This window comes from Mesoplodon mirus (assembly GCF_964341445.2).
Source record: "Mesoplodon mirus genome assembly, chromosome: 2".
In the NCBI taxonomy this organism is placed as follows: domain Eukaryota; kingdom Metazoa; phylum Chordata; class Mammalia; order Artiodactyla; family Ziphiidae; genus Mesoplodon; species Mesoplodon mirus.
In genome coordinates this window covers 58,309,944-58,335,729 of record NC_138977.1, presented here as the reverse complement: position 1 = coordinate 58,335,729, position 25,786 = coordinate 58,309,944, and the positions used below count along the sequence as shown (strand labels likewise).

Genomic DNA, 25,786 nt, shown 5'->3' with positions numbered 1-25,786 from the left:
GTTCCGATGGTGAAAGAAAGAAGTCTGTAGAAGAGGAGGGGAAAGGAAGGAAAAGAGGCTCTGTGATCCAGAATGATTTAAATAAAAAGGACCAGGTGGGGGAATTGACCACAAGCTTAAGTTAATGCACCAGAATGATGTGGCTGCTAAAGAAAGAAGAAAGGGAGGGGAAAAAGAAGGAGGAATCAAGAAAAGGTGAGACTGAACTATTCAAAGCCTAGTGCCCACATAAATATAGCTCATATTTATTGAGCACCTTCTATGTTAGGCACTGTTGTAAGTGCTTTGCTATATGGTAGGCACTATTATTATCCCTATTTTTTAGATGAAGGGAAACTGAGGCACAAAGAGGTTATATAACTTTCCCAAAGTCACACATACAATAAATGGCAGTGCTGGACTATGCAGATATTACAGCCTTGTCCTGAACTCTGCATTGGTCAAGGGGGCTTGATATGACTTGTCGCAGTTCTGGGTCCTAACAGGGAGACTTCAAGAGCTGCGAGCACTTCCACAGGAAGGTGGACTCAAGATAGGAATGATATGATAACTAACTTTTATTGAGCTCTTACTCTGAGCCAGGCATTCCAAGAGCTTTACACAGAGGAACTCCTTTCGTCTTCACAATAACTCGAGGGGATGGGCATTATCCCCATTTTACAGATGAAACTGAGGCAATTCACAGGAAGCAAAAAGCCCAGAGAAACTCAGGTGTTTCACCTGCAGAAGGGCAGACTTGAGAGGGTGCCCTCCCTCACTCCAGCTCTCTGAAGGGCTGTCCTGGAGAAAAGAGAGTGACCTGAAGGCAGAAGAACCCACTGCTGGGCATTAGGATGGGGACACCTGCCCAGGTCAGGGTTACACTCAGTGACTTCTAAGGCCCTTCCAGTCCTGAGACTCTGCCAGCCATTTGGGGCAGAGGACAGGCTAGAGGGAGAAGGGAGACTAGGAAGAAGCCTGGTGGGAACCGTTTCCCCAGAGTCCCCCCAGAATAAACCCCTAATCCCCAATAATGGGAAGAATGGGACGTTCACTCTCTTCCATCTGCCTGGAACCTGGGATCATCATTCATATGACAAAAGTCTATGGTGGTGCCTGACAGGGACTGGAATGGTGGGAGGGAGATGGCCTCCTACCCACCTCAACGGACCATTTGTTGGGCATCTACTACATGCTGGGCAGAAACTTTGATGTCATCTCATTTACTTCCCTCAAAGTCATTTCACAAATGCAGAAACTGAGGCTCAGGTGCAGGTAAGACACTTGCCCAAGGGTAGACATCTGGTGAGCGCCAGTTAATTCCAGAGTCAGTGGTCATCTACTGACACATTGTCCCTGCTCTCCTTGCCTTCCTGTATATCACAGCTGCCTCCATCCCCTTCTCAGGAGGGCCTCAGGGTCCTGGACACTAGGCTGGGTGGCTGGGGGTGAGGCTGGAGTGAGACGAGGACGAGGAGTGGCGCTGGGATGGGAGTCACGGGGAGAGGGACACAGAGTTATCGGATGTCGCGGCCAGGGCTGCAGTGGTCAGTGGGTTGTCCTCTACTTTGGAGGGGTGCTCCGTCCCTGCGGAGGGAGTCACATCTGGGAGGCGACCCCGGGCGCCCAGGCTCGGACGGATGCTGCGGGCAGGGGGCGCTGCGCAGGCAAACGTGTGCCGGGTACCATGGCGACGGCGCGGCGCGAGCCCCCTCCCTCTGGACGGGGAGGGCGGCAGCGGGCAGCGGGCAGCGGGCAGCGGGCAACAGAGCCGGGAGGGTAGCTGCGCTGCTCGGGAGCCTTCAGCCCCGGCCGCTGCCCGGCCGCCTCCGGGCGGCAGGGGGAGCGAGACCCCGCGCAGGGCTGGGGCCTGCGAGTGCACGCCCCTCCGTCCCCTTCCGCCGGGCCCTGGACCAGAACCGCCAAGCGCAGAGGCTGGGGCGCGCGCCAGCAGCCCAGCGCCGGAGACCCGCGGTCCCCTGCTGGCTCACAGGGGCCCGCTGCCTCCCTCCGTCGTTGACTGTCCCAGAGCGGGCTGGAGTGGGCAGCATGGAGGGTGAGTGACCCCGGGGCTGGGGCTGGGGCTGGGGCTGGGGGTGGGTGGGTACCGACTAAGGAGCAGTGAGCCAAGAGAGAGGAAGGGGACTGGGGAGTCTGATGGGGGCTGTCCAGAGCCCAACACTGTGACACTGTGTGTATGTGTGTGTGTGACAGACAGACACACACTGAGAGAGGGAGAGAGAGAAAGACCTGGAGGGCTCTGTAGTGTGTGTGCGTGAATATGTATGTGTGAGAAACTGAGAGAGAGAGGGAGGGGGGAAAAGACCTGGAAGCCTCTGTCCCTGTGTGCATAGGACGCTCCCTCCTGCCTGGGCAGGGGATCCTTTGAAACTGGCAGAGGACAGCTTACCTATTAGCTTTAGAGTAATTGCCATCCCTTCCAGCAGGCAAAGTCACAGAGATGGAATTCTACACAAGATCTCCTCAATGCAGAATTTCCCTCCCTGGGAGAAAAGAGAGGGAACTATGGACCTGACCTCCAGGACTTTAAGGGATAGGGACCCCAGGCATAAGGCTGCTTCCTCCAGCCTTACCAGGTGGGGGTCCAGACGCCCCTCTCAGCCAGTGTAGGAAGGGAAACCATATTTGGGCAAAGAAACTGGAGGACTGAGGGCTGGTCCACTGGCTTGCTGGGTGTCTTTGGGGTTTTGCTTAAACCTCTCTGTGCTACTGGTTACCCATCTCTTTAACGGAGAAACTTACATTCAGCTGGCTTCACAGAGTGGCTGTGAGGGTAAAATAATACAAGATGTGTTGAACAAAATCATACCTGTAAAAGAAGGCTGCTCCAGGAGGTAATAAAACCCAGAAATGCCAAGCAAGGCATTGCAAACACTGCTGGCAAGAGAGAAAAGGGAGTTTTACAGGACATCATGTGCAGCTGCACTTGTAGCTTTCCAGTGAGTTAGGGTTGAAAAGTGCACACACACAAGATACAATGAGAAATGCAGAACCAAAGTGTCAGTGAACGGAAGCCAAGGAAAACTGGTGAAGACAGAGCAAAGAGCTTTCAAAGTCTACGTAAGGATAGCAAATGAACCTGCTCGGGGCTTGGGCATGTGGTGCTCGTAACCTTTACGCACCAGGGAGAGCAACCAGCGCAGGGCACAGGCAATTTTACTTCAAATGGTGGAAGGAGGAAATTGAAGCCCAAGATAGGTGATTGGATAAGGCGTCAAGCCACATACAATCCAAGCCCAGACAAATGACATCCCAGGGACCTGGAGCCATTTGCAGATGTAATTATTGCCTTAGAGGAAATGTCAGAGAATGAAGGAAGTGCCAGAAAACTGAAGATGGGCAGATGTCCTGATTTTCAGAAAGGAAGGAAAGGTAGATTTAAAAAAAACCCTAAACTGCTCAGATTAATCTTGACCTCTATTAAAATTCCAGAATAAATTATCAAACATATAGTGAACACTTAGGAGACAATAAAGCAATCACACATCTAAGAATTTTTTTCAAAGGATGCCATCCTGTACGCTTGCAAAGATATGTGCCCAAGCATTTTCATCACACTGCAAAATTGGGAATCATGCAGATGTCCATAAATTAAACGATGAGAACACTTGCAATGGCATGCCGTATAGACATTAAGAATTATGTTTAGGATTTTATTTACTGGCACGAAAATATGTTTACTGCCTACTGTGAGTAATTTTTTAAAAGGCAGGTTTTAGAACACATGTTTAGTATGATCCCCTTTATGCAAATTTACATAGGCTTATTATTGGATGTATATGTAAAGTATATGCAAAGAGATGGTCACTAACATCTTTGGGTGCTCATGCTTCTGAAAGCATACCCTAAGAGAGTTTATGCCTGGAAGCAGAGGTCAGGAGAGTAAGATGGGAAAGGGAGAAAAGGCAAGAACCAGAACCAGGTGTGTGGACAAGCTGGGTTCAGCTATGGGCCAGTAGGGCTCTCTCTCTCTGGTCGCCTTCTGAGAAAAGTGCCGAATGCACCTGAGATTTTCGCCACGCAAGATGGGGAGCTGACTGACTGCTGTTTGTTCCTCTCCACTGGCTGTACTCCCACACTTCTAGATTGTTCCCGTTTGGGGCTTCAAAGAAAGCAAACCAGAGAGAGCCCTGGTGCAGGCTTGATGAGGTACTGGAAGTGCAGGGAACTGTCCACCCGGCCAGAATCTTTGGGATGTGGCTGGGAGCATCACAAACGCGTCGGCCATGAGGGTCATCTGTGGGTGAGAAATTTCAGGGATGTTTATTTTACTCTCTTCTTTTGTCGTGCTCAGAACTGCTTTCTAGTAAGCACATTTTTTTTTTATAAAAACAAAACAATCTTTTTCAAAAAGAAAGAAAATAATGTAGTGGTCATTAGGAACATATTCATGCTCACTAAGAACAGATCAGGCTAAACCTACCACATTTCCTCTTTCAGACTGGGTTTCCAAGAGGTAGAAAGATGAATTACGAGATATCAGCAGGACCCTGCTAAGTTCTCTCATGAGAGCCCTGTGAACTGATGGAGAGTTGCGGGAAGGGGGCCGGAGGACTGATGGCGGGGCTTTCATTAAGACTTTAATGCAGCTTAGAGGTCCCTCGGACTCTGACCTTGACATGACATTAAATAATTTAGAGGGAAAATAAAAGGCATGCTCATCAAATCTGTGGATAAGAGCCATGACACCCACACGGCAACAGTTCAAGATTTAAATGAAGGGTAGCTTAACATTCTGGAATGCTGGATCAAAACCAAGAAAGTGAAATGTAAATGGAAGTGAAATGCAAAGTCCTGAATTTAGGTCCCCCCCAAAATCAATTGCATACATTTCATATAGGGGAGATCTGGCTTGTAATCTTGAGGAAAGTTTCTGGAGAGATCAAAATGGATTGACAGTGAGATGGGTCTAGAATCATGCTTGCTGAAGAGACACTGAGATGTTCAGGGTGGGGAAAAAAGGCAGGGAGAGGGGGATGACCTTGGGGACAGGTGCCCATTCTTGTTCTGTGTGGCTCCAGGGAGCAGAACTGGGGCAGGTGGGGACAAGTTACAGTAAGACAACTCAACTCAACAACAGGAAGAACCTTCTGTCACTCAGAGTTGGCCTGGAAGCTGTGTGCTTACCAGGTCTCACTGAGCAAGGGTCACGGACTGGCCGGATTACTGACTGGAGGGCAGAAGGAGGTATTCTTGGGTGGCTTGCCCCAAAATAGGATCTGGATGGTCTCTGAGGGCTTGCAGACAGTCACCGCAGTCTGCCCAGCCTCCTGCAGAGCTGCTGGGGTCAGTGGGCAGTAGTCCCCCTCAGGCCTTCCACCCTGGGCCTTGGCTGCATGGTATGCTGTGCAGTGAGACGGCAGAGGACAGCAGTCCCCACCCCACTCCCAGCCCAACCCCAGTCTAGCGGCATCCTCAGAGCCCCTGGAAGCCTCCACAGCTGCCTGCCCGGCCTGGGAGCGCCATGGCTGAGGGAGGCCAGAGGCTGGGAGGATGTCTGCTCACACTGCCTGGCAGTGGGTGACTTGTGGGGAAGTGGCCCATGCGGGGGAAGGTCACTGGAGAGAGGAGGGGAGAGGAGCAAGCTAGCTGGTGTCCCTCAGGCACGGGACACAGAAGCTTCTTGGAAGTCCAGGGGGGTTCTGCTTTTCCGTGCCCCCAGAAATGCTGCCAGAGACACTGTCAGAGTTGAGAACCACTGAAGTAGTGAGTATTTTAATCATATTTATCAGAGTTTCCTTCTGATTAGAAGGGTTAAAACTCAGGTTAGTGAAAAGGAAAATAAGAGTCACTTAAAACACCCGCTGTGAATATACACTGTTAGCGGTTTTTTTGTTTATTTTTTGCCATTTTTTTTTGGAATGACACACACACTTTTATACGGAATACAGTTTATAATGCATGTACATACTATTTTGTAAGCATTTCAACCTTGGCCAGTATTTTCCCTCACACCATCAGAACTTGTTCTATTCCTTAGGTAAACCCCTAGAAGTGGAATGCCTGGCTCCGGGTGTGGGTCTGGTGTCAGGGTGCTGAATGGATGTGCCCCAGTTGCAAAGCCTGAGCTGATGTGTGTCTCTCCTACGCCCCGCAGTGCACAGCCACCCTCTGGCATCACTGAGCGCTTTTCCTCTCTGTGAATATGATTGATGGAAAGCTTACCCCTGTGTTCTTTTAAAATTGCATTTCTTTGATTACAAACGAACTTTTTTGTCTCATGTATTCATTAGTCATTTGTACTGTGTTATGTTCTTCTGTGGCTCACGGCCCAGGCTGTGTTCACCCAGGAGGCTCTTGGGAAGTGGGTGCTGAATGGTGAACCCAGGTCTCTAGTCTGGGGCTGAGCTCCCAGGTGGTGGTACCAGGGCAGACAAGCAGGTGGCTATAACGATGAAGGTATTAATGAGAGAGCTGTGAACCCAAAGGAGTACACAGATGGATTCTGTGCTCAGGAACTTCATTTTGGTGTTGATTTATCTTTCAGGCTTTGCAGGGAGGCCCACACTAAAAGTATTATAAAAATATCATGCTCAGATTCATTGTGCAGTTTAATACTGTCAGCAGGGCTGCTGCTGGGCTAACACGTATTGAGTGCCATGTGCCCCACATTTTGCCGAGTTCTCTTCATACGTTTTCTCACTCTTTTCAGTAAGTGTGAGCTTATCTCCATTTTGCCAGTGAAGACTTTGGTTTCCAGAGAGGTGATGACTTACCCGAGGTCATAGCCAGGAATTGTGTGTTTCCACTTTAAAGCTGAGAACAATAAGCTCCCACATAGATGAGGAGGTGTCTTAGTCAGCTTGGGCTGCTATAACAAAATACTATAGACTGGGTGGCTTATAAACAACTGAAATTTACTTCTTACAGTTCTGGAGGTTGGGAAGTCCAAGATCAAGGTGCCAATCCAGTGTCTGGTGAGGACCCGCTTCTTAGTTCACACACGGGATCCCTGTGTCCTCAGGTGGTGGAAGGGGCAAGGGAACTCTCTGAGGTCTCTTTTATAAAGGCGCTAATCCCATTCATGAGAGCTTTCCCTCATAACCTAATTACAGTTGACCCTTGAAAAACATGGGTCTGAACTGCGTTGGTCCACTTATACCCAGATTTTTTTTTTCAGTAGATGCATACTACAGTACTGAACCATGTGTGGCTCGTTGAATCCATGGATGTGGATCCACAGATACGGAGGGCTGACTGTAAAGTTATATTCGGATTTTTGACTGCACAGGGGTCCGAGCCCCTAACCACCCCATGTGTTGTTCAAGGGTCAACTATACCTCCCAAAGGCCCTACTTCCAAATACCATCACACTGGGGAAAAGTTTATAGCATATGAATTTTGAGGGGACACAGATATTCCATCTATTGCCTGAAGTCACCGGGAAGGAGAGCTGGGATTTCCCAGTCTGTGTGCATCCACTACCTTCAGGGTCTTTGGTCCAACTCCTTTATCTGTGGCTCCCAGACTGGAGTGTCCATCAGAATCACCTGGAGGATGTGTTAAAACAGAGATACCTGGTTTCTGGTTCCCTGGGGTTTCTGGTTCCCTAGATTGGGGGTGATTCCTGAGAATCTGCATTTCTAGCAAGTTCCAGGTGAAGCTGCTGCTGCTGCCTGGGGACCACACACTGAGAACCAGTGCACCCCCATCTTCTCTCTGGCCCCAGACTTTCAGTGGCTCACAGCTGGATCTCTCAGATCATCAGAATGCCCTGGAGATAACCATTATTATACCCCGAGACCTCCAGGAAGCTCCCCGAGTAGAGGAATGGCTCAACTGGGTTCAGTGGGTGAAATTTTCACAGGCTGTAGTGTATCCGCAAGGGCACCAGGCAGATCCCAGGAAGGACGAGTCCAGGTGTTAGTGAGGTCTCCGGCTGCTGGCTTGGGGCCCAGGTCAGGTGGGAGGCCTGCCTGCCTCCAACCCATCTCACCACAGGCCAGGGGAGTTGCCAGGAATAGGAAGCAGTTTTTCCTCCTTGAGAATAAATGCCGGAAACTGGCCTAAGTATAGAGATTGATGCTCAGGCTCAGCCGAGGGCCCAGGGATGGGCAGGGTTGCGCCCAGACACTTCTCAGGGCCAGATGAAAGGCAGTGGGGGAAACAGGCAGACTAGAGTTTAGCTGGGCAGGTTCTGGCAATTTCCTCTACCCATCCACACCCACAGATTTCCCCAAGTCATGCGGGTTGATTTTGAGGCTCAGCAAGGGTGAGCTATCTGGGGAGGCTCCCAGAAGACTCTTTGATGGGGGTTCTTTCCAGAGGACCCTGGAGAAGGCCTTCCAACACCAGAAATGCCAGGCTTGAGCAGGACCCTGTCACCTGATGTCAGGATTTGTCTTTCCTTCCTTTTTCTCCTCATACAAATATTTATCCATTCAACAACCATTTAGTAAAGCATTTACAATTGTCAGGCCCTGACGAGATGCTGGGGATATGATCACCAATGAAAGAGTGAAGATCCCTGCTCTCCAGGACCTGACTTTCAAAGGTGGAGGAAAAAAACCAATAAACATGGAAACAAATAAAATATTGGCAGATTGAAGAAAATAAGCAGGATGCTGTGAGAGATAATAATGGGGCACCTAAATTAGAGTAATCAGGTACAGGCTTCTCCGAGAAGACAATGTTTAATTGAAAGCTAAAGGAGGGGAAGAGACAGAGGGAATAGAAAGAGATAAAGGCATTGAGACTGGAAAGAGCAAGAATGTGTTGGAGGCATCACGAGGTGACCAGAGTACAAAGGGCAAAGGGGAGAGTAGCAGGGGGTGAGGCCAGTGATGACAACAGGAATCAGACCATGCAGTAAAGAGTTTGGATTGTATTCGAGATGCAATGAGGAGTCTAGGCAATAATTGTTAGTGGCTCCTGCTGAAAACATTGGTGAAAAGCTAATGGGGAACTTGACAGTGGAGGGATCAGGCTGACATCACCTAAGCCCACTGATCAACCTTAGCGTTAAGAAAGAGACCACCAGGTGGCCTACTGGTTAGGATTCCGGGCTTTCACTGCTGCAGCCCAGGATTCTGCAAGTCGCATGGCCAAAAAAAAAAAAAGGAGAGACAGAGAGAGACCATCAGACATAATCAGATCAAGCCTCTAGATCTAATTATCATTTATAGGAAATGCAGGGGACAGAGAGTAGAACGTGTAAAATGACATCAAGAGGTAGAAATGCACAACCTGCCAAGACTGAATCAGGAAGAAATAGAAAATATGAACAGACCAATCACAAGCACTGAAATTGAAACTGTGATTAAAAATCTTCCAACAAACAAAAGCCCAGGACCAGATGGCTTCACAGGCGAATTCTATCAAGCATTTAGAGAAGAGCTAACACCTATCCTTCTCAAACTCTTCCAAAATATAGCAGAGGGAGGAACACTCCCAAACTCATTCTATGAGGCCACCATCACCTTGATACCAAAACCAGACAAGGATGTCACAAAGAAAGAAAACTACAGGCCAATATCACTGATGAACATAGACGCAAAAATCCTCAACAAAATACTAGCAAACAGAATCCAACAGCACATTAAAAGGATCATACACCATGATCAAGTGGGGTTTATTCCAGGAATGCAAGGATTCTTCAATATACGCAAATCAATCAATGTGATACACCATATTAACAAGTTGAAGGAGAAAAACCATATGATCATCTCAATAGATGCAGAGAAAGCTTTTGACAAAATTCAACACCCATTTATGATAAAAGCCCTGCAGAAAGTAGGCATAGAGGGAACTTTCCTCAACATAATAAAGGCCATATATGACAAACCCACAGCCAGCATCGTCCTCAATGGTGAAAAACTGAAACCATTTCCACTAAGATCAGGAACAAGACAAGGTTGCCCACTCTCACCACTCTTATTCAACATAGTTTTGGAAGTTCTAGCCACAGCAATCAGAGAAGAAAAGGAAATAAAAGGAATCCAAATCGGAAAAGAAGAAGTAAAGCTGTCACTGTTTGCAGATGACATGATACTATACATAGAGAATCCTAAAGATGCTACCAGAAAACTACTAGAGCTAATCAATGAATTTGGTCAAGTTGCAGGATACAAAATTAATGCACAGAAATCTCTGGCATTCCTTTATACTAATGATGAAAAATCTGAAAGTGAAATCAAGGAAACACTCCCATTTACCATTGCAACAAAAAGAATAAAATATCTAGGAATAAACCTACCTAAGGAGACAAAAGACCTGTATGCAGAAAATTATAAGACACTGATGAAAGAAATTAAAGATGATACAAATAGATGGAGAGATGTACCATGTTCTTGGATTGGAAGAATCAACATTGTGAAAATGACTCTACTACCCAAAGCAATCTACAGATTCAATGCAATCCCTATCAAACTACCAATGGCATTCCTCCCAGAACTAGAACAAAAAATTTCACAATTTGTATGGAAATACAAAAGACCCTGAATAGCCAAAGCAATCTTGAGAACGAAAAATGGAGCTGGAGGAATCAGGCTCCCTGACTTCAGACTATACTACAAAGCTACAGTAATCAAGACAGTATGGTACTGGCACAAAAACAGAAAGATAGATCAATGGAACAGGATAGAAAGCCCAGAGATAAACCCACGGACATATGGTCACCTTATCTTTGATAAAGGAGCCAGGAATGTACAGTGGAGAAAGGACAGTCTCTTCAATAAGTGGTGCTGGGAAAACTGGATAGGGACATGTAAAAGTATGAGATTAGATCACTCCCTAACACCATACACAAAAATAAGCTCAAAATGGATTAAAGACCTAAATGTAAGGCCAGACACTATCAAACTCTTAGAGGAAAACATAGGCAGAACACTCTATGACATAAATCACAGCAAGATCCTTTTGGACCCACCTCCTAGAGAAATGGAAATAAAGACAAAAATAAACACATGGGACCTAATGAAACTTAAAAGCTTTTGCACAGCAAAGGAAACCATAAACAAGACCAAAAGACAACCCTCAGAATGGGAGAAAATATTTGCAAATGAAGCAACTGACAAAGGATTAATCTCCAAAATTTATAAGCAGCTCATGCAGCTCAATAACAAAAAAACAAACAACCCAATCCAAAAATGGGCAGAAGACCTAAATAGACATTTCTCCACAGAAGATATACAGACTGCCAACAAACACATGAAAGGATGCTCAACATCTTTACTCATTAGAGAAATGCAAATCAAAACTACAATGAGATATCATCTCACACCAGTCAGAATGGCCATCATCAAAAAATCTAGAAACAATAAATGCTGGAGAGGGTGTGGAAAAAAGGGAACACTCTTGCACTGCTGGTGGGAATGTGAATTGGTACAGCCACTATGGAGAACGGTACGGAGGTTCCTTAAAAAACTACAAATAGAACTACCATATGACCCAGCAATCCCACTACTGGGCATATACCCTGAGAAAACCATAATTCAAAAAGAGACATGTACCAAAATGTTCATAGCAGCCCTATTTACAATAGCCCGGAGATGGAAACAACCTAAGTGTCCATCATCGGATGAATGAGTAAAGAAGATGTGGCACATACATACAATGGAATATTACTCAGCCATAAAAAGAAACGAAATTGAGCTATTTGTAATGAGGTGGATGGACCTAGAGTCTGTCATACAGAGTGAAGTAAGTCAGAAAGAGAAAGACAAATACTGTATGCTGACACATATATATGGAATTTAAGAAAAAAAAATGTCATGAAGAACATAGGGGTAAGACAGGAATAAAGACACAGACCTACTAGAGAATGGACTTGAGGATATGGGGAGGGGGAAGGGTAAGCTGTGACAAAAGTGAAAGAGCGGCATGGACATATATACACTACCAAACGTAAGGTAGATAGCTAGTGGGAAGCAGCCGCATAGCACAGGGAGATCAGCTCGGTGCTTTGTGACCGCCTGGAGGGGTGGGATAGGGAGGGTGGGAGGGAGACGCAAAAGGGACGGGATATGGGAACATATGTATATGTATAACTGATTAAATTTGTTATAAAACCAAAAAAATAAATAAAAAATAAAGATGAAAAAAAAAATGACATCAAGAGGGAACAATCAGCAAAATCCAGTCTGTGAGAAATTCTACAGACAAATGACCCAGACATTTATATGACAAATAAATTGCAGGGGGCCAAAAAGAAGCAGAGGGAAAACCTAGAAACTAAGAGAGACTTAAGAGCCACATTAACCAAGTGCAATGTGGAGATGGCAATAGATTTTACAATAACAGACCTCCGGGCTTCCCTGGTGGTGCAGTGGTTGAGAGTTCGCCTGCCGATGCAGGGGACATGGGTTCGTGCCCCGGTCCGGGAGGATCCCATGTGCCATGGAGCGGCTGGGCCCGTGAGCCATGGCCTCTGAGCCTGCACGTCCGGAGCCTGTGCTCCGCAGCGGGAGAGGCCATGGCGGTGAGAGGCCTGCATACCGCAAAAAAAAAAAAAGAATATCAATAACAGACCTCCATGAATCACGATTCCTGCTTCACACCCCTTTTGCAATGTAATGTTGCCACTCTTTCTATCAAGAGGTAGAAAATGTTTCTCCTTTGGCTTGAATCTGGGCTGACATTGTGACTTGCCTTGGCCAACAGAATGTGGCAGAAGTGATGATACGAAAATTCTGGAGCTTAGATCTTAAGAAACCTGTGGCTTCTTCCCTTGTTGTCTTGGAACCCTGAGACCACCAAGCTAGCCTCTCATGAAAAAGCCCAGTCTAGCCTCTTGGAAAATGAGAGGGCACATGGAGGAGAACTAAGACACCATAGCATCAACCACCAGCCATGTGAGGGAGGTCATCTTGGACCTGCCAGCCCCAGCTGAGCCATCAGATGACCACAGCTGCATGAGTGATCCCGAGAGAGACCTGCAGAAGGGCCACTCAGATTACTAAGCCACAGTGCCATGTCACTAGATTTGGGGGTGGTTCACCACATAATACGGAATAGAAACAGAAACCTTGTTTGGATCCTGACTCAAAAAAACCTATTATTTAAAAAATTCTGTAACAATGAGGGAATTTTGAATGCTGGATAATTGATAGTATTGTGACATGATGGTTAATTTTGTTAGGTGTGATAATGATACTGGGTTATGGATTTTTCTTGAGTCCTAATTTTTAGAGATACAATCTGAAATATTTATGAATGAAAGGAAGTGATGTGATTATGCCTCAGTATAATCCAAAGAGAGGTGTGGGTATGGATGAAACAAAATTGGCCTTGAGATGGTAATTGTTGAAGGTGGATGATGTACACATGGGGGTTCTTTATACTATTCTCTGTTGTCATGGTTCATTAAACTATATACTCTTGTATATATTCACTATTACATTCTCTCTTGTACATGTTTGACATATTAAAATAAAGATGTTTGGGTACAACTGGATGCCCTTGGAGGGCCTAAGCAGGGGAATATCATTTCCTCTTCTCACTGTGCACCCAAAACTTCCAGCTTCACCCCCTCCACCGGCAGTCCCTCCACCCCCCTCCTAAGTGCCCCGCTGCACCTGCTGGTCCCTGTGGCCCCCACTGTGCCAGGTCATCGGCCTGTGCTCCCCCAGGGTCTTTCTAGCCTCCAGGTCCCAAGCTTCTGGCCATCCTCCAGGCCAGTGGCTGAGCTCTGGATGCAACAGAAGATTCCCCTGAAGACTCCTCATCTCCTAGAACAGGCCACATTCAGTCCCAGAGGAAGGCAGGAGGAGAGTTTACAAGACATCATGAGTCACCATAACTAATGACTTCCCAGAAGAGCTGTGATTGGACACTCAGCCGCTCCCTTCCATACGTGTCTAGAGAGACACACACTGAAGCCTGGGATGAATTAGAGACACACAGAGCAGTGCCAACTCTGTTGCAGACTCCTATGTCCCCTTGAGGGAGTCTGGGAACCCCTCTGATCCCAGTTCTCCCATTTCAAATGGGGCTAATACCTAACCTGTTTACCTCATGGGGTAATGGGGAGGGTTAGATCAAATAATAGGCACGGAAGCACTTTGTTAAATGCTGTGCAAATGAGGCAGCTGATACCACCATGGGAGGAGGTAAAGGATGGGTGGTGGCCTTGGCTTTGAATGGTCTTCCGGAGAATTTAATGTGTGCCTTCTTTGATCCTCAGCCCTGGTTCAGAGTCCCCTTTCGTTCTTTCTCCCTCTACTGCCTTCTTGCCTTCCCCAACTAAAGTTCTGTGGAGATGATGAGGAGGGGCATCAAAGATTTTGAGGGTTTAATAGTTAGAATCCCAGAAGAAAACAAGTGGTGCACTCAGAAAGGATTTAACAGAAGAGCGTTTAATAGAGAGACTTTACAGTGGGCAGGGGAAGGCAAGAGAACCAGCAGGGATGGTGACTCACCCAGCGACTGGCAGTCACAGGAAGCGGTCAGTGCAGAGAGGGAACGGTGTCACCGCGGCTCTGCAAGAGCTGGAGCCATGGGAGAGGAGTCACCCAGCAGGAGCTGTGCCCATAAAGACAGCCCCACAGGAGAGCTGGTCCAGGCAAGGATGGAGTCAGGAGATGAATACCCTGACCTCTATCCTCCATTCCTTCAAGCTCTTTCAGTGCCTCCCATTGGCTGAACCCAGTCAAAAACCAGAGGGCAGGGAATAGAATCTAAAAAAAGAATGGATATATGTATACGTATAACTGACTCACTTTGCTGTACAGCAGAAACTAACCCAACATTGTAAATCCACTATATGCCAATAAACAAACAACAAAGCAAACAACCCAGAGGGCAAGGGAACTTGGGTCATATAGTCCTGATGTAATGTGGTCCTGAGAAGTCAGCCTCTGGGGCAGAGAGCAGGGCAGAGAAGGATGGAGGCTAGATGGGGCAGAGGGGGATTGTGTGCAAATGCAGAAGAGCCAACATTGGGAAATGACATGAGTGGTGGACAAGACGGGGTGGGAGGTGTGAGATCAGGGTTTGAATGGCTGTGGGGTAGAAGCCTTGGATCAGTGCATCCAGTTGCAGTTGGAGTTGAGTACATGATCTGGGTGTTAGGGCAGGGGCAGGGTTTGGAGCACAGAAGGATCTTGCCAGCGGTGAGAAGTCAGTCACCTCTTCTTCGCCTAGGGTCCTGACCTGTGTGCTCCTTTGCTCCTAGGGGAGCCCTCCCAGCCTTCCAACAGCAGCCGGCCCCCATGCCAGAATGGGAGTGATGCCGAAGCCAACCCTGTTGCAAACCTCACCTTCTCCTCCTACTATCAGCACTCCTCCCTGGTGGCTGCCATGTTCATTGTGGCCTACGTGCTCATCTTCCTCCTCTGCATGGTGGGCAACACCCTGGTCTGCTTCATTGTGCTCAAGAACCGGCACATGCGCACCGTCACCAACATGTTTATCCTCAACCTGGCTGTCAGCGACCTGCTGGTGGGCATTTTCTGCATGCCCACCACCCTTGTGGACAACCTCATCACGGGTGAGTTGGAAGCGCTAGAGGCAGCAGGAGTACCCCTACCCCTGAAATCATGGCTGGACTGGTCTCTTGGCCGAGATGCCACTGTCTCAAAATCTCAAGACAGCCTTGTGGCTGAGGGATTAGACTAGAAATAATAGATATAATGAATTAATCATTTTCTATGTTCCAGGCATTGTGTGATTTACTCTTCCTGCATGATCTTAACTAATCCTCACAACAATCCAATGAAGTATGCGTTATTGTTATCCCCAATGTATGGATGAGAAAACTGATGCTCAGAGTGATTAAGGGGCAGGTCTGTAGTTTACACAGCGAAGTGTCAAGTCCCACATTCACACATCTGTATTTCTAACCACTACACTGTTCAATCCTACTCTCCCAGGTAGCTCCCTTGGGCAGAACTAGAACCAGCGGGAAGAAGTGGGAGGGAGGCAGGTTTCCTCTGAATAAGGACCTAAAAACTTATTTGAGATGTTTTCCAACAAAAGAGTGTTCTCTCGTACAGGTATTGGGCTCCCTGTCACTGGGAGTGTCTAAGTAGGGACTGGCTGGCTGTTTAGCAGGGATTTTGTAGAAGGGATTCAAGCAGAACTAGACCACCCAACCTCTAAATTCCTGCCTATCATCCTGCAAATATCAGAAGGATCCTACCGTCATCTATTCTCTCTCCTGTGATTCGCCTTTCTTACTTCAGAATAAGCCTCCACAGACTAACTGGTGGGAAGGACAAGTTTCCAGAGCTGTGGAGACCCCTAGAGGTCTGCGCCTGCAGGTTCTGAGCTCAGAGCTCCCAGGAACTCAGGATTCAAGTGGACAGCCCCATTTGGAGTGACTTAGCTGACTTGAGGCTGGAGGACTAGCAGCCTGTGTTTCTGTAGGTTCCAGGACCCAGAAAGTGGAGCCTGGGCTGCCGGCTTCCCCTCAGCTGTACTGGCTGCGCCTGGTGGGATCTTTGATCACAGCTGAATCCCAGGTTCTTTCAGGGCTGCTGAACAGAAACTGCATCCTTCTTCCCAAAACACATAGGCATGCATGCACACACGCGCAGAGGTGCACACACATACAGGCTCATGCACACACACACACACCAGTTAACAATGATATGGTGAGGTCACTAGTGGGTTAAGGTGGTGTCTGCTGGTCCTTTTCACATGTGTAAATTAAAAAAATTGTTTAAATTGACAACACATTCACATGGTTCAATGGTCAAAAGCTAACAAAAGGTATGCAGTGAAAAGTGTTCCTTCCACCCCTGTGCTTTGGCCTTCCAGCTCTCTCCTGGGAGGCAACCGATGCTGCCCGTGTCTTGTATCTCTTCCCCAAAATATTTTGTGTAAGTACAAGCACTTTCCAAAAATATTTTATATAAGTATAAGCAAATTAAGGAAATGCTAACTTTCTAACCAGTCAGTTCTGCACCTTTACTTTTTTCCTGCTTAAAAATGTAGCATGTAATTTGTAAATAGGGTTCATTACAATTAACTTACATAGAGTAAGTTACTCCATACTAATAAATGAAAGAGGTTTTTATTCTTTTTTTTACAACTGTTTAGAATTCCATTGTATAGATATACTACAATTTATTTAACCAATCTCTTTTTGATGGGTATTTACGTTGTTTCTAATAGAATCTTCTGCAAGGAAAGAAAACTTCACATAGCTTTTCTTTCTTTGTTTTTGTTTCTGTTTTTTGAATTCAGGTGCAGAGTGTTGAATTATTCGCATCCACTGTTCCTGGCACTATGTGACTTCACTGTGTTGGGAAGCCCCTTGTGTATCTTTATTCATTCCCTTCTGTACCCTTACCCCACTCCAAACCCCCTCCCCCACTGATAGGCAAACACTCTATTAAATGTAATGTTTGTGATTTGCATGCATTCTTACAAAATGTGCATTGTACATGTGTGCATGTTTTACATTTAAATATTTTTGTTAAGGTATAATTTAACATACAAAAACTCCACTCTTTTTAGTGTACAGTTCCACAAGTTTTGACAAACATATACAGTCATGTAGTTACAATCAAGATATAGAACAACTTCATTGTCCCCCACAACTCCCCCTTGTTCCTTTGCAGTTGCTTCTTCCCTCTGCTCCCTGGCACCATTGGTCTGTTTTCCTGTAGGGACAGAAAATATCCTTTTGTCTTTGCAAGAATATTATATAAATGGAATCATACAGTATGTAGCCTTTTGAATCTGGGTGTGTTTTGTTTTGCTTGCTTTTACTTTCTATTTTGAAATAACTTTAGATAGATGTACTGAAAAGTTGCAAAAATGGTAGAGTGTTCCTGTATACTCTTCACCTACCTTCCCTTAATGTTATATTTTTTTTTTCTGGAGGAGATTAAGCTTTTATTTCTTTTAAATTTATTTTATTTATTTTTTATACAGCAGGTTCTTATTAGTTATCTATTTTATACATATTAGTGTATATATGTCAATCCCAACCTCCGAATTCATCCCACCGCCCGCCCCCCACCCCCTGCTTTCCTTGCTTGGTGTCCATACATTTGTTCTCTACATCTGTGTCTCTATTTCTGCCTTGCAAACTGGTTCATCTGTACCATTTTTCTAGATTCCACATATATGCATTAATATACGATATTTGTTTTTCTCTTTCTGACTTACTTCATCTGTATGACAGTCTCTAGGTCCATCCACGTTTGTACAAATGACCCAATTTCATTCCTTTTTATGGCTGAGTAATATCCCATTGTATATATGTACTACATCTTCTTTATCCATTCCTCTGTTGATGGACACAGGTTGCTTCCATGACCTGGCTATTGTAAATAGTGCTGCAATGAACATTGGGGTGCATGTGTCTTTTTTAAAATAATTAATTAATTAATTTTTGGCTGTGTTGGGTCTTTGTTGCTTCGCACTGGCTTTCCCTAGTTGTGGCGAGCGGGGGCTACTCTTCATTGTGGTGTGCAGGCTTCTCATTGCAGTGGCTTCTTGTTGAGGAGCATGGGCTCTAGGCACGAAGGCTTCAGTAGTTGTGGCTCGCGGGCTCTAGAGGGAAGGCTCAGTAGTTGTGGTGCACGGGCTTCGTTGCTCCACGACATGTGGGATCTTCCCGGACCAGGGCTCGAACCCGTGTCCCCTGCATTAGCAGATGGATTCTTAACCACTGCTCCACCAGGGAAGCCCTGGGGTGCATGTGTCATTTTGGATTATGGCTTTCTCTGGGTATATACCCAGTAGTGGGATTGCTGGGTCATATGGTAGTTCTATTTTTAGTTTTTTAAGGAACCTCCATACTGTTCTCCATAGTGGCTGTATCAATTTACATTCCCACCAATAGTGCAAGAGGGTTCCCTTTTCTCCAAACTCTCTCCAGCATTTGTTGTTTGTTAGATTTTCTGATGATGCCCATTCTAACTGCCCTTAATGTTAATATCCTAAATAACCATAGTATAATGATTGAAACCTGGAAATTAGCATTGATACAATACTATTAACTAATCTGCATACTTTATTTGAATTTCACTCCTTTCCCCACAAAGGAGTCCCCTGGAGTCCTTTTCTAGTCCAGGATCCAACCGAGGGCTATACATTGTATCTGTTTTTTGTTTGTTTGTTTTCTCCAACCTGTGACTGTTCCTTGGTTCTCGACTTTCCTGACCTTGACATGTTTGAAGAATACTGATCAGTTATTCTGCAGAAACCCCAGAAACTTGGGTTTGCCTTATGTTTTATTACAATTCGATTTCGTTTATGCATATTTGATGAGAATACTACAGAAGACATACTGATAAGGCACACACTATCAATATGTATTAATGGTGGTGTTAATGTTGATCGCTTGGTTAATGTGGTGTCTGCCAGATTTTTCCATTATAAAGCTACCATTTTCCCCTTTATAATTAATAAGTATCTCATAGGGAGATACTTTGAGACTATGCAAATGCCTTGTTTCTCACTATACTTTTACTCACTAAAAGCATCCTTTGGATGGTTCCTGCCTGCAACAGTTATTACTGTTATATTTCCTCAGTGTTGATCTTCTACTTAACATCATTCCCCCTACATTTATTTTACTCTATGGGTTATACCCCAGTTTTACCATTATTTTGTTGCTTCAATTGCCCCCAGTTTTGACTATTGGGAGCTCTTTCAATTTGGCTCCTGTGTCCTTTTTACATGCCACCATGGATTTTTTTTTAGTATTTCCTTACTTTCTGGCACCATAAAGTGTTCCAGGCTCACCTTGTATGTTCCCTGCTCCAGCCCTGGAATCAATCAACAATTTCTCTAAGAAGGTCTGGTTCCTTATATTGGAGAATGGCATTTAGAAACCAAGACCTTGGCACTGGATGTGATCGTTGGCACTGGGGTTTCATTGCTTCTAGGCCCTCTCGAGGGACAGAGCTAGGAAATATATGCATGCTAACACACACATACTTAACATGTGCATCTTTATCTCTATATCTATCCATCTGTACGTATATTGAAAACTATTATGCCTCTGATTCCAATCTAATATTACAGGATCATTTTAACTTTCCTCTTTTCCTCACCTGTAACTTCTTTCTCTAACAATGAGAAATCTAAGTCTGTTTATGCACAATATATTTACTTATTTGTTCAATCTTGGTATACACATAAGGTAGATTCAGTATTGCTAACCCATACCCTTGTGAGGAACACATTTATTAATGAGAGTATAGTGTACATGTATAGTTCTTTTTGCAATCTTATAGTGTACAGTCAAAATACTGTTTTCCAAAGTTACTGAGGTTAGTTTCTTGCTTCCCCATTCCCCTTCAGTGTGGTTATTTTATTCATTTGTAATGCATTTAGGTTCATTTGTTACTGTTTGTGTCCCACTTTGGGTTTCCCCCACATCCTGATGTTAATTAACTTATTTTTTGAAGATGTGAAACATTGCCATAATTCTAAAGAGTCAGATCCATACAAAAAGATATACTCAGAGAAGGGTCACTCCTCTGTCATCTCTACTACCCCATTCTTCCTCATTCTTACCACCTCCCTGTATAGGTAGCCAATCTCATTATTTTCTGATCTACCTTCCTATACTTCCTTTGTACAAATAAGCAGATAAGTGTATATTTTCCTATATCCCCTTCTTTCTTACATGAAGGGTAATATACTATAGATACTCTTTGCACTGTGCTTTTTGCATTTAGCAGTATATCTTGAAAACCTCTTCATATCAGTTCATAGAGGTCTTCCTTATTCTTTTTTACAGCTGTATAATACTCTTCTGTGTAGATGTACCATAGTTTATTCAACAACTTCTTTATATGGGCATTTAGATTGTTTCTGATATTTTGCAGTTACAACAATGCTACAATGAATAACTCTGTGCATATGTATTTTGTGTCATCAGAGGTGTATATTCAGGATAGAGTGAGATTGTCAGATCAAAAGATAAGTGCAGAAGTTAGGCATCGCCTAGTTCCCCTCCAGAAGGACTGTATCGGTTTTCATTCCCACCACCAATGTCTGAGAGCTCCTATTTCTCCACAGCAAATATCATTTGCATTTTTAAAATTATGAATGAGGTTTGAACATTTTTTTCATAAGTTTATCAGTCTGCTCTCTACAGCGATATTGACTTTCCATGACATTTAAACTCCCTGGCACCCAGACCAAACTCTCACCACTAATACATAGTGATTTAGGGACAAAGAGACTGTAAATCAATTAGTCTCTCCCTCAGTTTCACATCTGTAAAAAGGAGAGAATAATGGGCCTGCTGTGAGGATTGAGTGAGCCAGTGCCTGGCATCTAGTAAGTGTGCAGGCAGAAAATCAACATGGGGAAGGACGTTGGTGAAAGAAGACCCCAGCCTTGGAAGATGACTCCTGTCTGCAGGCACAACAGACAAGAACAAGGTGGGCCCCCCCCCGCCCTGCCCCCAGGCCTAGAGGGGCAGAAACACTAGGCAGTTACCAACACACAGCCTCAGGTAGCCAAGATGTGGACCTGGCTACTAGTCCTGAGAGCAGGTGGGACCCAGGTCTCATGAGAAAGCAGAAGCTTGGGGATCAGAGTGAGGACATCAGGTAGGAGGGGCTAGAGCTGCTTATACCTCCCCCTACCTGACAGTCAGGCTTGATCTGTCCTAGTGGTTCTCAACTTTGGCTGCCACTCAAATCTCCTGGGTAGATTTGGAGAATACGGTTGTCTGGTGTGAGCCTGGGCACTGGTCCTTTTCCAAGTTCTCCGTTGATTCTAGTGAGCAGCCAGGGTTGAGAACCACTGGCCTAGAACCTGGAACAGGGCTATGGGAGCAGAAAGCCAGGCAGGGCTGGATGGATCTAAAGCTCATGGAGAGAAATCGCTGGTCAGTATAAAGACTGTCTCTAATAGGACTGTCCACGGTGGTATTGGCTGCTCAGTTCCTCACTCCTGGAAGTGTGTAAGCAGAGGCAGGATGACGACCTGGCAGGACATGCAGGAAAGATGCAAGCCAGAGGGGACTGGCCCCGATGGCCGGAGGTCTTTGGCTCTCTGCGAATGAGGCATCTCTCACTCTGGTGGCTTCTGTCATTGCAGGGTGGCCCTTCGACAACGCCACATGCAAGATGAGCGGCTTGGTGCAGGGCATGTCCGTGTCGGCTTCTGTTTTCACACTGGTGGCCATTGCCGTGGAAAGGTGAGAAGGTTCCTGTCTGGTTATCCCGGGCCTGGCACTAGGACAAGCAGCTGTCTCCACTTCTGGGCCTGCCAGGAGGCCGAGGCTGCTCTGTGGTCAGTGGGGCTGAATCCTGAGCCACAGAGGGAAGGGTTGTGGGGCTGGCTGCCTTCTAGACTTGGGGGACTGCAGAGGACACTGCCACCTCCTTCTGGAAGGCCCAGAGGCAGCTCCTGAGGAGGTTTAAGAGGGATTCCTGGGCCCTAAGAGGAGCTTGGGGGCAGTCCTTGTTTCCTGAGCAGCAGGCCTCCTTGCTGGTCCCTGATTCCCCATCTCCACCATGTCCAGCTAGTTCTGGTCTTTCTGCCTCAGATTCCATCAGATTCTCTGATAAGCATGGGTCTGCTAATGGAATAGAGCCAGGGACCAAGGAGGCTTTCTTTGCAGGCAACACATCTGACCCAACTGCAGTAGGTCCTCCTCTCCATCCTCCCTCTCAGTGAGCCCTTTCAATAAGGGTTCACTCCAGGCACTTCCCCCAGGGCAAGGGAGGCAGGCAGGTAAGCTGGAGGGCTGCCTAGCTGCATGAGCTTGGTTAAGTCACTTAACTGCTCTGAGTCCCAGTTTTCTCATCTGTAAATTGGTAAATATCCTACAGGGTGGCTGGGAGGCTTCAGTGAACTTCTGTTTGTAAAGCTGATACACACCACCTGGCACAGAGACCAAATGTCAGCAGTTAATATTATTCTGTTTCTTCCTTACACCCACACCCTCCTTCTTGTCCTCTTCCCAACATGGGCACCTACTAGCTCCACCCTTTCTAGAATCTAGTGTCTTCATCCTCTCTCCACTTTGGCCCTCATCAAACCCAGTCTTTTGTGACCCAGTGAAGTAGGCAGCTGGGGAGATAGAACTGGGTTCCTGTCTGCAAGGCCACTGATGGTGGGGGAAGTCCTCCTCCACTGATCTTCATTTTGTTGTCATTGTTAACGATAGGTGAGTGTGCAGTGTCTCCCAGTAGTGTTTGGAGTATTCTTCAAGTTCCTGTCTCCTCCAGGAAGCCTTCCTGGTCTGCCCCAGGATTCCCCTCCATCCATTAAGTGCTATTGCACTTACAGCCAGTACTACGTGCTTTAAAAATTATTTGTTCTCTGGCAATTCCTTAAGTATGTGATGCTATGAGACCAGTAGGCCAGAGTCAGGTAGGTTGAGAAAACAAGGCTTGAGACTGGCTGTGGGAAAAGTAGAAAGTGTTGTCAGGCCGGGGAAAGGGTGCGGAGTGGGGAGAGCAGGACACAGTTTGCTGAAGTAGAAAGAGCAACATGGCTGGGAGTCAGCTCTAGGCCTGTGTTCTAGTCTAGGTTCAGCTCCTAAACTGCCCCATGACTTTCTTAGACTAATTAGATTGGCATCTTCGACCAGGAGAACTGGGCACAGGTATTTTTTTAAATGCTTCAGGAGATTCTAATGCACAGTGAGGGTTTACAGCTGCAGGTTTATATGGCACAGTGGAGCAACACAAATCTGGGTTCAAGGCTGGTCCTTGCTACTTGCTAGCTGTGTGACCTTGAGCCAGTTACTTATCACCTCTGAATACCAGTTTCCTCAGATGTAAATTAAGGGTGTAATAATAATCACTGCTGAGACATCCTAATGAGGAAATGGTGCAGGTCTGTCCTAATTTTGTGGAGGCACTGTTGGAAAGACGCTGGCCAAGGTGACATAGGGACAACCTGTCACGTAGACTCTACACCTGAACTCCCAAGATTTTCTGGAGAAGCCATAAACAGCTAAAAATTGTTTTCTCTAAGACACCTACCCGATCGGCCTACTCAAGGACAGAATGTGCGGACTTATAGCTCTGCAACCTGCCAGCTAATGTTTATCCCCCAAAGTGCACAAACAGGATTCAGCTCTTGTAAAACCCTCCTTTTGCCTTTGTTGCGTGGCTACTCAGCCGAGGAGCTGACTCCCCAACAGGTGAGAAACCAGTTTGCTTGCAAACGAACGTAATTAACATCTGAGCCTTCTTTGATGCCGCCGAAGGTGGAGTGCCCCTACCCCGCTCCCAGCCCTCCACCCTCAGTCGGGGATGGCTTTCATCCCTGGGGCCACTGGGACCCCTGGGACCCGTCCAGACCCCCCGCTTCTCTTTCCTCCGTCGCCGCAGGTTCCGCTGCATCGTGCACCCTTTCCGCGAGAAGCTGACCCTGCGGAAGGCGCTGGTCACCATCGTGGTCATCTGGGCCCTGGCCCTGCTCATCATGTGCCCCTCGGCCGTCACGCTGACCGTCACGCGCGAGGAGCACCACTTCATGGTGGACGCCCGCAACCGCTCCTACCCGCTCTACTCGTGCTGGGAGGCCTGGCCCGAGAAGGGCATGCGCAGGGTCTACACGGCCGTGCTCTTCTCGCACATCTACCTGGCGCCGCTGGCGCTGATCGTGGTCATGTACGCGCGCATCGCCCGCAAGCTGTGCAAGGCCCCGGGGCCCGCGCGCGCCGGCGAGGAGGCGGCCGGGGAGGGCGGCCGCGGCGCCCGGCGCAGGGCCCGGGTGGTGCACATGCTGGTCATGGTGGCGCTGTTCTTCACGCTGTCCTGGCTGCCTCTCTGGGCCCTGCTGCTGCTCATCGACTACGGGCAGCTGAGCGAGCCGCAGCTGCACCTGGTCACCGTCTACGCCTTCCCCTTAGCCCACTGGCTGGCCTTCTTCAACAGCAGCGCCAACCCCATCATCTACGGCTACTTCAACGAGAACTTCCGCCGCAGCTTCCAGGCCGCCTTCCGCGCCCAGCTCTGCCCGCCGCCGCGGGGGAGCCACCGGGAGGCGTCCCAGCGGGCTCCTGCGCACGCGGGTCTTCGTGGAGGTGCAGCCCAGCGACTCGGGCCTAGCCTCCGAGTCAGGCCCGAGCAGCGGGGCCCCCAGGCCCGGCCGCCTCCCGCTGCACAGTGGCCGCGTGGCCCCCCCCTGGCTTGGCCGCCGAGGGTCCCGTCTTTTCTCATACGCCCCTCACCATACTAGCCTGGGACGTTTGAGTGGGACATGGAGGGCCGGCCCCTGAACCCGAGGGCCCGGGCTGGACACGTGACACCCAGGCATGCTAGCGGCCTGGTGTGGTGTTAGCAGAGGGTTCCATGTGCCTCCCTCTCAAATACAAGGTGAGCAGTTAGTTGCTAGTGGAATCTTCTCTGCCACCTCCCCCCTCAGACAGAGGCAAAGGAGGGTAAGGGGAGAGGAGCCTTGTTCCCTGAAAGCCCTTCTGTGTGGTAGAAGCCACCGGCATCATCTCACTGAATTCTCAAAAAGCTTTCGGAATAGGGGTTTTTCATCCCCCTTCTGAAGACGTGAAACTGAGGCTAGAAGAGATGGGGCCAGCCCAGTCTCAGCTGGAAGCCCTACAGGAGTCTGTGTGCTTCCAGTGCCTGATGGTTTTGACCATCTCCAGCTGTCTCCAGAAGCACCCCCGGAAGGCGAACACAGTGAAAAGTGTAAATCCTAATTAGGCAGCTGGGAAGAAGTGAAAAGCAAGGCTGGCCTGTCCATCGGATGCTTGGTGTCCACGTCCTGGTGTCCTGTATGTATGATTGAAGCCACTCCCCTGACCCCTTCCCAGGAGAACATAGTGTGTTCTGTGTAGGTTTGTCTTGTTTGTTCCAGGAAGTGTCCAGGGCCATTCTCTTCTCCCCAAAGTACCATTTACAGGACGTCATGCCTGAGCAGCTGCGGAACTAGCCCTGGGGAGCCTGCA

The 25,786-nt window shown here is 47.2% G+C and overlaps 1 protein-coding gene across 1 annotated transcript; it reads left to right on the top strand.

Annotated features, from left to right (window-relative positions):
• Positions 1-1,503: 1,503 nt before the first annotated feature.
• NPFFR1 (neuropeptide FF receptor 1) lies at positions 1,504-25,073 on the top strand (the record flags this gene model as incomplete). The annotated part of the gene is given in 6 exon segments (XM_082642861.1): positions 1,504-2,035; positions 15,113-15,427; positions 21,958-22,057; positions 24,207-24,863; positions 24,865-25,000; positions 25,002-25,073. Coding segments are annotated over 6 exon segments (1,812 nt in total).
• Between the last annotated feature and the right edge of the window lie 713 nt (positions 25,074-25,786).